This window comes from Dasypus novemcinctus, chromosome 17 (assembly GCF_030445035.2).
Source record: "Dasypus novemcinctus isolate mDasNov1 chromosome 17, mDasNov1.1.hap2, whole genome shotgun sequence".
In the NCBI taxonomy this organism is placed as follows: domain Eukaryota; kingdom Metazoa; phylum Chordata; class Mammalia; order Cingulata; family Dasypodidae; genus Dasypus; species Dasypus novemcinctus.
In genome coordinates this window covers 33,046,624-33,059,321 of record NC_080689.1, presented here as the reverse complement: position 1 = coordinate 33,059,321, position 12,698 = coordinate 33,046,624, and the positions used below count along the sequence as shown (strand labels likewise).

General features: G+C 41.6%; 1 protein-coding gene across 1 annotated transcript in view; it reads right to left on the bottom strand.

Annotated features, from left to right (window-relative positions):
• Positions 1-1,686: 1,686 nt before the first annotated feature.
• CAMKMT (calmodulin-lysine N-methyltransferase) overlaps positions 1,687-12,698 on the bottom strand; it is a 444,428-nt gene continuing 433,416 nt past the window's right edge. The window contains exons 10-11 of the mRNA XM_004447315.4: positions 7,744-7,875; positions 1,687-2,253 (exon numbers count right to left, since the gene is read on the bottom strand). Coding sequence (XP_004447372.3) covers positions 2,176-2,253; positions 7,744-7,875 — 210 coding nt within the window. The 3' untranslated portion in view covers positions 1,687-2,175. The remainder of the gene's footprint in view (positions 2,254-7,743; positions 7,876-12,698) is intronic.

Genomic DNA, 12,698 nt, shown 5'->3' with positions numbered 1-12,698 from the left:
CAAAGAGCCTGGACTAGAGCTATTTCCAGGTGTTTCCCATTAAGAGCAAATTGATGAAACCCTTAACATTTTACAGAAGATTCCTTAGGTTTTAGACACTTAGTAAGTGGATTTCTTTACTAGGTATCACTTGATAGGAACAGCTCAATTCTGAAATCCTTTTCCAAACTTAGGCAAAACACATTGTTCTCAGATACTGAAAAAACAAAAAACAAAAAATATTACTAGTTTACTTTTAAAATACAATTTCTCTTCAGAGAAACACCGGGCTTCTAACCCACAACACACAAATGCAAATTGAATTCTTGGCAAATTCATGCAGCTTCATGAGAGGAAATCAAAATATTCTCATGGTCTAGCTGCTGAATATTTAGAAGGGAAAAAAAAAACAGCCTATCTTAGGTACTACTACAGTGATGAGTTTTCTTTTGTCTGACAGATTTGGTTGCAGGTTTATGGAAGAAATAATGTTTGCTGAATTTTCATCAGTATAAATGGAACTACCTATCCTGGCTTTTAAAACATTCTAAATTCTAATTTTTAAACAAGAAAATACGAAGCCAATGTACAACCTATACAGTTGCCAAAGGAGAGCTGCCACTAGCTGAACTACTCAGCTAAATGGCTGGTTTGCATTGCCCTGGTCTTTATCTAACACTGAGAATAGACTGCTGTTTTATCCAAAGAGGAATAAATTGCTGTTATTGTGATGTTAGCCCATCACTTGGCATTGCAATTCAAGTTTTTGTGAGAAAGAAATGTATGATCTAACTGCGACTTGACCTTTGCCTTCTGAGATCCATCTAGGTGCTCTAATGGAGCAGAAAAACTGGTGAATACAAGGACATGCAAACTGATGGTGAAAAATTTGTTTGATGATAGAAGTGAGCAGAGAGTCGCTGTTTTTATGACAGCTAAGTTTGTTTAACATGCAAAAGGATGCATCCCCAGTCTCCACCTATCACTTTAATTGTATCGCACTAAAAACATGCTTTGCTTCTACTATAGATTTGAGGCTATATAGCTAATAAACTAATGACGTTACTAAAGTGGGCACAGATGATTCCTTACAGATAAACATCTGAATTTCCACAAAAGGCATTAGAGCATCTAGTGGAAGAACTAAGGCAAGGATGTGCTTGGTTTCCCTGCAGAAAAGTCACTCTCTTAATCCTAGGTAGCACCTATTAAACGTTTACGATACACTTGAATCACAGCATATAACAGTATGTACTTATTTGAAATAAGGTAATTGTGTGGGTTGAGATTTTTACAGATCCCCCTGGTTGGAATATACTTGATCAACCATTTATTCAAAAATTTTCTGGAAAGGATCTGTTTTGAAAGAGGCCCGGAGAACAGCAGCAGTTAGATTTGAGCCCTGATAAAGGCTCACTTTTCATTCATAGCCAGAGCCTAAATGTGCTCTTCTTGTACCTAAACAGATAATAAGCACTCAGCACACTCCCCCTCCTTGACACAACACACTGAGACTAATCACACATAATTGGAGAGGAGGAGCAGAGGGCTGGCCACGCTATTGTGTCCAGAGGACAAACGGTCAGTTTATGAGGCTTTGGGCTGATGTAGTTATTTCTTATACATCCAAGGGGAAAAACACATCCTTTTTAAGAGGGGAAAAAACAGAAATGAGAGAGGGAGAGAGAGATGAGAGGAGGGACATGGCAGATTTAATATAATTTATTTGAGGGAGATAAGAAATATGTGGTTTGTTGTGTTTTTAACCAGGAAAGATTCATGATGTTTTCTGTTTACAGATTAAAAATGACCACCGCCAAAAATAGAACAAAGACCAACATTTTAAAACAAACAGGCATATGGGGTGGGAATCACCGAAAGAAATTCTATCAGAGGGAGAAATATTTAGGTTGCTCACAAGTCAAATTCAAAACTTGGACAGGTTGCTTGTAAGTTTTTTAAAGACAAACAAAGGTTTGGTGCAAGAAAGGCAGTGAGCAGGGCAGGGTGCTGAGGACTAGTGTGGGTGGAGACAGGTGGTGTGGGGGCGTGGGGGCGGGGAGCCCCAGTCCCCAGGGTTCTGAAGTCCCAGGGAGCCAGTGGCTTGTGGTGTATTATACCCATCACAGATTTCCATTTGTGTGAAAATATTCCACTGTGCACTTGATGTTTTCTTCTTTTAAGGAGCTTAATCTTCTATCCATTTTTGGTTAACATAAGCAGAAGAGGGTAATGAAGGTTTTCTTCATAAATGTCTTGGTTTTCCTTTTTCAACTGAAAACAATAGTAGAAAAATGAACTCAGATTAGAAATCATTACCTGTAGATTTTAATTTTGATTATAATGATTCCTTTTTACATATACATACACATTTTTCTGGGGGAAAAAATCAAAGAAAAACAATTTGAAGTTGTTCTCAGTGACACAAGACAGGACTATGCATCAATTTGGGGGTTATTTCTGTGGACAGCAGGTAGAGTGTTTTTTTATAAATACCCAAATTACATTTATGAAGGGGGCCCTGGGGGCTCATTCATCTCTCCAGCCCTGCCACTTGGCATAGAAGTTTCTGGCCTCCATCCACTCCGCCCCACCAATGCCCAGGATTCCAGTAGGCAGGCATTCTGGATCAGCAACTGCTTGGAGATTGCAGCAACACCTGGGTACAACAGAAAGGTCTGTGGGGCCTACAACATTTCCAAGGCTCCCTAGTCGCTTCTCAAGGATTTTAATAGTAATGATCTATAATTCAAAAATTATTTTCTCTGAGGAGAACATATTCTAGCAATTAGAGCAGCAACATTTGATACTGCTCAGATGAAATTCTGAGAGCCTTTCCATGATAGATTTTAAAATCCAATGAGAATCTTCAAATCTAGAGTACACTTTTCCTCAAGTGACTAGAATAATTTTGACAGTTACATTTATTCTAGTTGGTAAATAGTGATTTCCTAATTATAAAGACAAATTGATTTTTTGGAAGAGTGTAACCAAGTTGGTGCTTTTGAGTCATCTGTTAATTTTTTAAATTTTTATTTTTTTAGGAGGTACCAGGAATTGAACCCAGAACCTTGTACATGAGAAGCAGGCGCTCAGCCACTGAGCTACACCCACTCCCCACATTTGTTAATTTATTTTTAAACTTATAAGGATCAGAAATAAATATTTCTTTTAATTACACATGTAACCAATTCCTTTATTATTTCAAGTCAAACATCTTTCCTCTCCTCAAAGCTGAATGGCTCCAGCATCACAGCTTTCTTGGATTGGTTGGGCTGGGGAACATCAACTTGAATATTTTCTCAGCGCATGTTTTGTCTAAATCGCATCCCCAAACTGTGGCACGCCCTAGTGAGGACAGGCACAAAGAGCCTGCTTTTCTTTTCCACTGGGGAGCATAAAGCCAATCCAGTCATTACTTTCTAATCCACTTTCCTAAGAACTGTTGGTGGTGCAGTCATCGAAGGAACTTCATTCTGTTTTCTTAGATGGAATTTGTTCTGCTTACAGATGACTACTTGTCTGTTTAGAAAGATCCTCATGGATTCTCGTTGCCACCAAAGGAGTGACAGTGTTCATCTTAAACACAGGTCCTTTAGCATCACTCTGTTACCTAATTTTTAAAACAATGCCAGGATAATGGCTTCACAAATTTCCCAGTCCAAACCTAACGGGGATGGTACTTACTGTACATATCTTTGTCGCTAGTTCCCCTAGTGATAGAGGGAGCTCACTGAAATATTTTATGGAAGGAAGAGAGGGCCAAGCTAGCTAAAGTCTTTCCTCAGGGATTGGGGATAAGGGAAAGTTGATTACTCAGCGTGGGTCAGCTGACCTACTCACTCACAATGTACTGATGCACAGAGACTCAAATGAGCTCTTTATAATGTCCCTGAGGTAATATGTGGGATAAATCACTCTTCTGTAAATATGGGCTACAAATCACTTTTAACCTGGATTCTATGCTGACCTCTGGAGGCCAAAGCAGAGGCTTCGTTGCTGGAAGGGGTCCGGGGCCAGGCCAGTCTCAACTGTGAGCCCTTCCAGCGATGGGGAAGAGCCGACAGTCCTCAAAGGCAGCGCTATACCCCGGCACCGGCTCATTTCTGAATCAAGTCTGTTATGCGAGGGTACTTGAACACATAAAAAGCTATTAGGAAATGCTTGCTTCGATGGGGGAATGTTATGTGGTTTAAGCATAATTCCGCTTACCAAGGCTGTATACTTCTTTGACCAATTAATAATTATAATTTGAGGAAATAAAAAAGCACCTTGAAAAAAGTGAACAAAAAGAAAATTGTGAATAAAACAATTTTTCAATTTCATAGGTTAAAACTGGGTCTTTGAGGACTGAACTAAATTATATAGCTGCTATTAGTAGTAGCATTATGCTTTACTTCATAATTGGATGTAACACGCTCAGCCTTACGGCGTGAACAGCAGCAGCGGGAGTGGAGTTCAGACTGTTTACCCTTTACAGTACCCACAATTATCAACAGCACACCATACAGATTAGAAGCACCAGCCACTTGTAATGTGGCGTTTTGAATAGATAAGCAGAAGTGCAATATGGCTGTGCTTTTAACACAATGTACTGATTTCCCAGGCAAGCAAGCCCAAGTCTGTTTCATTACTAAGTGCAAAAATATAGAAAATAAAGAAAATAAGCACTTGCACTTGATGGTTTTGCAGAAGTTTAAAAAAAGCATGCAAAATTATGTTTTAAAGAATATTTGCATGAATGAGAATGTTTTTGTCAACTAATGTCGAGCCAACTGTAATCTCTAGGTTACTCCACCTTACCGAACAAGTTGCTATCCTACCTTCTAAAGGTTTTGAGCCACACTGTCAGGCAACAGTCAATTCCTAGCCTGGGGGGGGGGGGGGGGGCGGGTGGACACAGGAGGTTGGAGAGGAGAGGGAAGCATTTTATTTTTCTTCCTGTTGCCTGGATGAACCTAGCCAATATTTTAAAGACACACTACACCTTTGGCTGCCTGGTGCCTGAGCACGCTGGCTGCATGGTGTGGGCACAGTTTAACAAAAGCCCTGGCAGAAAAGTGCAGAATGGCACCGGTTTGATTACAGGCTTGCTTTTTAACGGAAATAAAATTTCACAGTTAACAATGAAAGGTGAAAAGTTTAAGAGGCAAAGCTGTTCCTCCTGATCACTGACTGTTAATCAGCTTCATGGGTGGTTGCCTAAATCTGTAGTTTTTTTTTTTTCTGTTTTTTTTTTTTTACCTTGCACTACTGCCAAGATTGTAACTAATTTTTCCCCCCCATTGCAAAAGGAGGGGTGAAAAACTCCGCATAGAAGGCAGCTGTGTATGAGTGACGTGAGGCACTAATGCAGAGGGCAAAATTAAAATTCATGAATCTCTTCACAACCATTTGTGTAACAAGATTAAGACGGGACAGCGGAAAAGAGCGGCATTATCAGGCGTCTTACAGTCCTCCAGCTGGTTACGCTCTATTCCAACACACTAGGGCTAAGAGGATAACACGCAGCCTGAAGGAAAGCGCGCTCCTCCGTTTGGGAGCGGGCTTGTCCAGGGACCACGCGCCCACCAGCGATGGAGAGCAAGGCAGCCGACTGCTCTCGAGATGGGAAGCTGACGCCTGGCCATCAGCACGCGGCCCACGAAAGCCGCCAGGGTGCAGGCTCCCGGCCGCTGCGCCGGCCCCTCCCCGGCCCCTCCACGCCCCGGGCGGGCAGGGGGGCCGCGGGGACAGGGGTGCGGCTTCGGCCGGCCCGCGCTCCAGCTTGGCGCGCGGCTCACTGTCCGGGCCCCCCCCCCCCCGGGTGGCGCCTTCCTTTCCTGGCTGAGGGAGGTCCCCCCGCGGGCCGGGGTTGGGGGACTGGCTCCGCACACGGCTGTCCCCGCTGTTGGGGCACAAAGGCCGGGTGTTACATGCTCCTGGGGCTCAAAACCTTTAGGAGGGAGAAGGGACAAGAGGGCTTCTCTGGCTAGAAACCGGACATCAAACCCGTTGACACAGCTCTACTCATTTAAAAAGTACATCTCAAGGATGCTTGTGTACGAGCCAAGCCTTTTACCCAGGGTCCCCAACTCGCCGGAATAACTTCTTGAGAACAAAATGCCACCCCTCCCCCAACCTCGTGAAACCAGGAAACTATTTTCTTAGTCCAGTGTTAGCAAGGAGCAAAATTTGACTTTGAGCAGCTATGCAGAGGTAAAAACTAAGGCTACTTCATTATTTAAGGGAACTAATTTTTTTGTGGGACATCGGCCCATCAATCATTATAGAGCACCACCTGTGGATATGGCACACAATATAAAAGTAAGGAGCCTGTTTGGCGATCTGTGGAACTCACTGCGCTTAGCTGGTAGAGTACAAAGTTGGAAAGGGAAAGACAATGTTGCTGTCCACTAGGTGCTGGGGATCTAAAGTTCTAGACAAAGGAGAGGTGGGCCTGTCCCAAAGCACTTCTGCTCTTGTAGGGAGGAGACCAGGCTATTAGGCGCAATGTCAAACATCTGGGGGTGGAAAAACCCCGGCCTCAGCTCTCCAGAGCTGCCACTGAGAAACTAAAAGCATTTGCTGTTCTGGGGGAAAGTGAATGACATGACATTGAAGCAGCCATCAGCTGATCCCTGGAGCTCCAGCCTGACCCTGGAGAGAAGGCCCTGCTCTCTCTTAGGGTAAAGAACCCTAGGAGGCCAGGAGAGACCCTTCCCCCACCAGGTAAAACCTGCAGAGCTATTACTTTTATTCTGGGGAGGGGTTGAAAAAGGGAAAACACCATTCTAGAGAAGCAGGTATGATCTGAATAACATGCCATTCAATTTTTATTTTTCTGATTGTAAGCAATGGGCCTGACCAGTGAGAGGAAGTGATTTAACTCTTTCAGTTCATAAAGCAGCATTTCCCCCCAGGGGCTAAACAGAGTATTTTCCCAGGAGAAAATGAAGGTCAGGCCTTTACTTCTCTGCAGTCAGAATTTGAAAAATCATGGCAAGTCAAAGTCTCTTGTCAAGGTCTGGCTACCTCGGCAAAGAGAAGTTTCCGTAAGGCACAAAGTTAGAGAAGAAATACATTTTATACTAGTTAACTGTGACACTTATTAACAAACATGAGATTCCTAAAAAGTTTTCAGTGGAACATTTGCTTCTCTGTGTCCTTTATTGCTCTATATCTGTAAATAACAAAACAGCTGATAACATTGCTTTATGTGAGCAAGCGTATAATCACTCTCAGATAAGTGCTTTTGACCTAAATCTTGTAGTGCCTCAATCTGACATATAACCCCACAACTGTGAAATTCTGTTTGAGATTTAACAGTCTCAAACTGCCAACTGACCCAGACATAAAGCAAGGAGAGATAAAGATTTACAGTCCAACATGATACAATTAGACATTCACCTGCTATTTATTTCAGTGCAGCTAAGCATTTAACCTACTTAAAAGTGAAGGTTTTTCATTAAAATATAAATGCTTGTTTATCATTCATTCTATGCTACCTCCCCTGCATCCTACAAATTAGTCTTTTCATTCATAATAGATTAGTTTGTTTCAGAGAAAGGAGTAAACAGGAATGGTTTCTGTAAAATCCTTCTAGATATGCAAAGATAACAGATGGCTTTACCACAGGAAATAATCAGATACAAATAGCTGTTCAGAAATAGCACACCTAAGGAGTACTTTAATCAAATATTTAGGTTACCTGCCAAAAAGACCACCATCTCTTCAAAATGCAATGCGGATTAAAGTGTTATCTAACACAAGCAGAAAACTAACCTTGGAGTGGAAGTTTGAAATGTGTTCATCATAATTTTCATGTCTTTGGACAGAGAAACCAGCTTTTTCAGCTAGATTGCAAAACTGGTTTAAAGTATTCCCTCGGCGTGGGGCGAATACCATTGCTTTCCCCTAGAACATTAAAAAGGAAATTCACACATTTTAAAACTGGAAGGAAACCAAACACAACAGACATTGGTCAAAGCATTTGAGGCGCTGCTCTCAGGTAGAAAAATTCAATTGTTCTTGAGACACCCACATAGGATGGGCATTCACGATGAGAGAAGTTTCAGGGAGAGATATACATCAAATAAGAAAAATATGCATATGTTTTTACATTCAAATGACCAGTGGCTGTGTTTTATCCATTAAAACCAATGCATATAATAAGCAAAATGTGACTGAAAGTTGATGTTTTGTACAATACACCCCTCTCCGAGTCCCATGGTTTAAACAATTGACTAGATTTTAGAGTGCCTGGTCCAGGGCAGGGCCACCCACCTCATGACTCCTCAGCAGCTGCTGACGCATACAGAGCTCAGCTCCCGAGTAGGTGGTAACAGAGACACATAAATGTTAGTTTATGGTACCCTGAATATTCAATACCAAAGAATCCTCCACAGTGACAAGCAACGGCAATCCCTATTGGAGAGTTTGCGCATTTCAGTCCCACCACCAGCCTTTTCTGTGACCATGCTGTCAGAGACAAGGTTACAGGAACGTGGTTTCCAACTTCATTGATGCTTTCATAATGGTCATTATTACAGCAAAACAGCACCTCACCGTATTCAAATGATTGCTAAACTGCACAATCCTATGAGATTGTTGCAGTGGGGAGAATGAGAGGACTTGAATAGAATATACCCCTGATTACAGAAGACCACCTGATATGAAACGCCACGGTGACCACTTGCTAACTCCTGGGAGTATGTGGATTTTTCCACCCTCTCCTAGGTGTGCGGAGGATGACCCAACTTCAGATCTTTCTCCCTCCCTCTCTTCCTTTTCTGTCTCTCTGTTTTTATTTCAAAGATACGCTTCATCTCTATGACATGCCTCTTGTGGTTTTGAGGGAATCATAGAAATATATCTTGGTTTCTTATGAGATTTGGTTTATCATTCATATGTACCCGCCATTTATTGAGGATAGGGACCTGGGCTAGGGGCTCTATATACATGGTCTCCTCCAGTTTTTGTGTGGTGTTTTTTTGTTTTTGTTTTTTTTAAACTTTATTGTGGTAACAAATACAACTCAAAATTTCCCATGTTAATGACTTTCAAGTGTACAATTCATTGACATTAATTCACAATGTTGTGCTACCATCATCACCATCTATTACCAAAATCTTTTTGTCACCGCAAACAAAAACTCTGTACTCATTAAGCATTAACTCCTCTTTGCCCTCTGCCCCACCCCCCACCCCCAGATCTCTGGTAATCTCTCACCTACTTTCTGTCTCCATGAATTTGCTTATTCTAGGTATTTCATATAAGTGAAATCACACAATATTTGTCCTTTTGTGTCTGGCTTATTTCACTGAACAGGATGTCTTCCAAGTTAATGCATTTTGTAGGATGAATTAGAACTTCATTCCTTTTTATAGCTGAATAATATTCCATTGTGTGTATATACCACATTATGAATATCCATTCATTTGTTGAAGACACTTGGGTTACTCCTTCTTTTGGCTATTGTGAATAGTGCTCGTCTCCTTTAATCTTCAAGCCTACCCCTTGAAGTGTAGATATTACAACTCCATTTTATCAGGAGGAAACTGATGTTCAGAGAGGTCGAATAGTTGGCCGAAGATGGCACAACCAGTCAATGATTAGGAGCTTATCAACCTGACTTGAACACCAATACTCTTTCTATTACCCTATGTAGCCTCCTTATTAATAAAAGTGATGACAAGAATAGCTACCATTGTGCGAGGCATTTCGCAAACCCTCTTTTTAATCCCTTCAACAAACTTCTCAACAGCCTTGTAAAGTAGGCATGCCATTTTACAGATGACTTAACATAGAGGGATGGTTTGAAGAGTATAAGGAACTGTGCAGTAGAAAGAGCTCTGGACTTAAAGGGAATCTTCACCATTAAACACTTGTGTCACCTCAGGAAAGTCAGAAAAAGTATATAAAATTGTTGAGCTAGATGGGACCTTGGAGATGATGTAGTCCAATCTCCTCATTTTGCAGATAAGAGCCCTAAGTCATCCAGCTGACCCCCTGAGCTTTTTATCCATCAAATGGGAGAAATAGAGTATCTTGTTTTTTTTTCCCCTTAACCAGCAAGTCATGAGGATCAAATGAGGTGACAGATGTGAAAATAATTTGAAAAACAAGGTTATGTACATGTAGTGTAGGAAAATCCACACCACCTAACAGTGCTATAAAAATTCTATCAGTTCTTTCTCCCTGCCCTCTGCCTCCCCAAGTACCTGCAAGAAAGTACATTCATACCCTGACCTGGACATTGTGTTTTCCTATTGTGTTTACACAGATGTGCTCACTCAGGCACACAATTACAGCAGTACCAGTCATGCCACTACACTTAAGGATCTGTCTGCTTCTCTAGTATTAATTGCTTTTTTTTCAGGTGGTTTTCAAACTTCAAAATATAAAAAAAATTATTTTGATTTGAAACTAGAATAACAGATGGTCTCAGCAGGGGAGCAAAAGTCTCCATTAAAAAAAGAGAAAAGGAATACTAGTAGTTCATTTTAGTAATTTCTCAGAGTAGGTTGCCGTTCTGGATTTTTGAATAATGGAAGTTTTCTTAGTCACCTATAAAAATGATCTGACAATTACAACTGAAGAGCCCATTTTTAATAGGTATTATCTAAGTTATATATCACAAGTGTTTACAGGGCAGCTGGGTTCTTGGGCTGGCTGATGGTCACCTTCTAAAAGCACATGCCCCTGGCTTGCACCTGCCCGTGTTGGGTGGGGTGAGCTCGAAGGGTCTGTAGCTGAGCAGATGGCAGTGCTCTGCCCATGGGAATCTGTTTCCTCCTCCAGATCTCAGCTTACCTGTCCTTCCTAACCACCTAATCTAAAACAGCACCCACACCATCACTCTCCACCACCTTTCCCTGGTTGTCCTGAGCACTGATCATCACTGATACACATTATAGCCTTATTGGTTATTGCCCATCTCTTCTGGCTGGAATGTTTTATTTGCTGCATTTTCTCAATGCCTTGCATATAGTAGGCACTCAATAAATATTTGTTGAGAGAATAAACTAAATCTCAAGGTTGAATAAGTCCTTGGGAGTCTGAAGGCCATGTTCTATTGTTTATTCTTATAAAATGATTTTCCCCAAGAAGCTTTTACAGAGTCAGCTGCTAGGATGGGATCTCAGGGAGCAGCATTTTGTGCATAATACTATACCCACAAGGATGAGAAAGCATGAGCAGTAGTTTTAATACCTAGTTACACAGTTAGGAGTTTTAACTTGTTTTTCATTTCATTGTGTATAGACACCTTTGAGATATGGAATACTTTTTAGGAGGGAAAATAGTACATCATCCATTCATTCAATAAATATCTACTGAGTCCTACTGCAGCATCAGCTCATAATGAATGGTTAGAAGTCCCCAGTATTCTCAGTGGAGCAGGACACTTCCTCTGGTATAGAGGCATGTGCCCTACAATTTGGGCTGCAAAAATCAAACCAAAGAAAAGGATATAGATTTCAAATTAGCCCATCACTTTAGAAAAATTATTTTCAGTTTACCAAAGCACAACTTTCTAAGTGTTCAGGCACAGAATCATCTTAAACTCAGATTGAACACTCAATTGAATGTAAAATTTTGGCTGAATGGGCAGAAACTTGAGAGAATTCGTTTATCTCTAGAAAGAGGAGAAAGAAGTTCCACTAAGCAGCAACATTGTTTATATTGTTGAGTGCAATTGTTATTTTGCTAGAATAATCTATATTCATATATTAAAGGATATGTACTTCTAGAAAAAATAAGTATGCTTCAGATTTATTTTAAAAGGAATATGCTATGCCATTGAAATGCCTATATTCCTTTTTCATTTCCAGGCAACCAACTATTAAATACAAATGACATGTTTAAGCTTATATTTATTTTCTATTTCTTTACCCGGTGTCTTGGTTTGCCAGGGTTACTGTAACAAAACACCTCAGTCTAGTTGACTTAAACAACAGAAATTTATTGTCTCACGGTTCTGGAGGCTAGAAGTTCGAAATCAAGGTGGCCCTAGGGCCTTGCTTGCTTTTAAAGGGGAGAATCTGTACCATGCCTCTCCCCTGGCTTCCGGTGGGTGGCAAGCCATGGCATTTCTTGGCTACTGGTGGCATAACTCAATCTCTGCTTTCGTTCACGGCTGCCTTTCTCTCTGTCTCTATCACTGTGTCCAGTTTCCTCTCCTTATAAGGGCACCAATTGTATTAGATTAGGGTCCACCCTAAGCCAGTTTGGTCTCATCTCAACTAATAATATCTTGAAAGGTCCTATTTACAGATAAGTTCATATTCATATGACCAGGCCTTAGGACTTGAACATGTCTTTTGAGGAGCACAATTCAATCCATAACATCTGGTTCTGAGATACTGCCTTTGCCTGCTTCCTTTACTATCTCTCTCTCTTTCTCTTTTGTCCTTTCATTTCTAAATCAGTATCCAAGAAAAAGTGGCATAATAATAATGGTCTAAGACAGGGGCTGCCCCGCCCCTGCAGGCCCCGTGGGACATGCCTACTCACTTGCAGACCACCACTTCTGCCTTCCTGCTGTGACAGAGACCACGTGGCCACAAAGCCAGAGCAGTCACTAGACTGCAGAAGGCGCTTCCGGAGCCCTGTGCTCCTGGTCCCCTGCATTGTGTGTGCGGAGAACCAGAGAGGGGGAAGCCCTGGCAGCTGCCTGCCCACCAGTCTGAAAGGAGAGGCCTCACAGAGCTGGGACCCCCAACTCAGCAGCGCCCCTC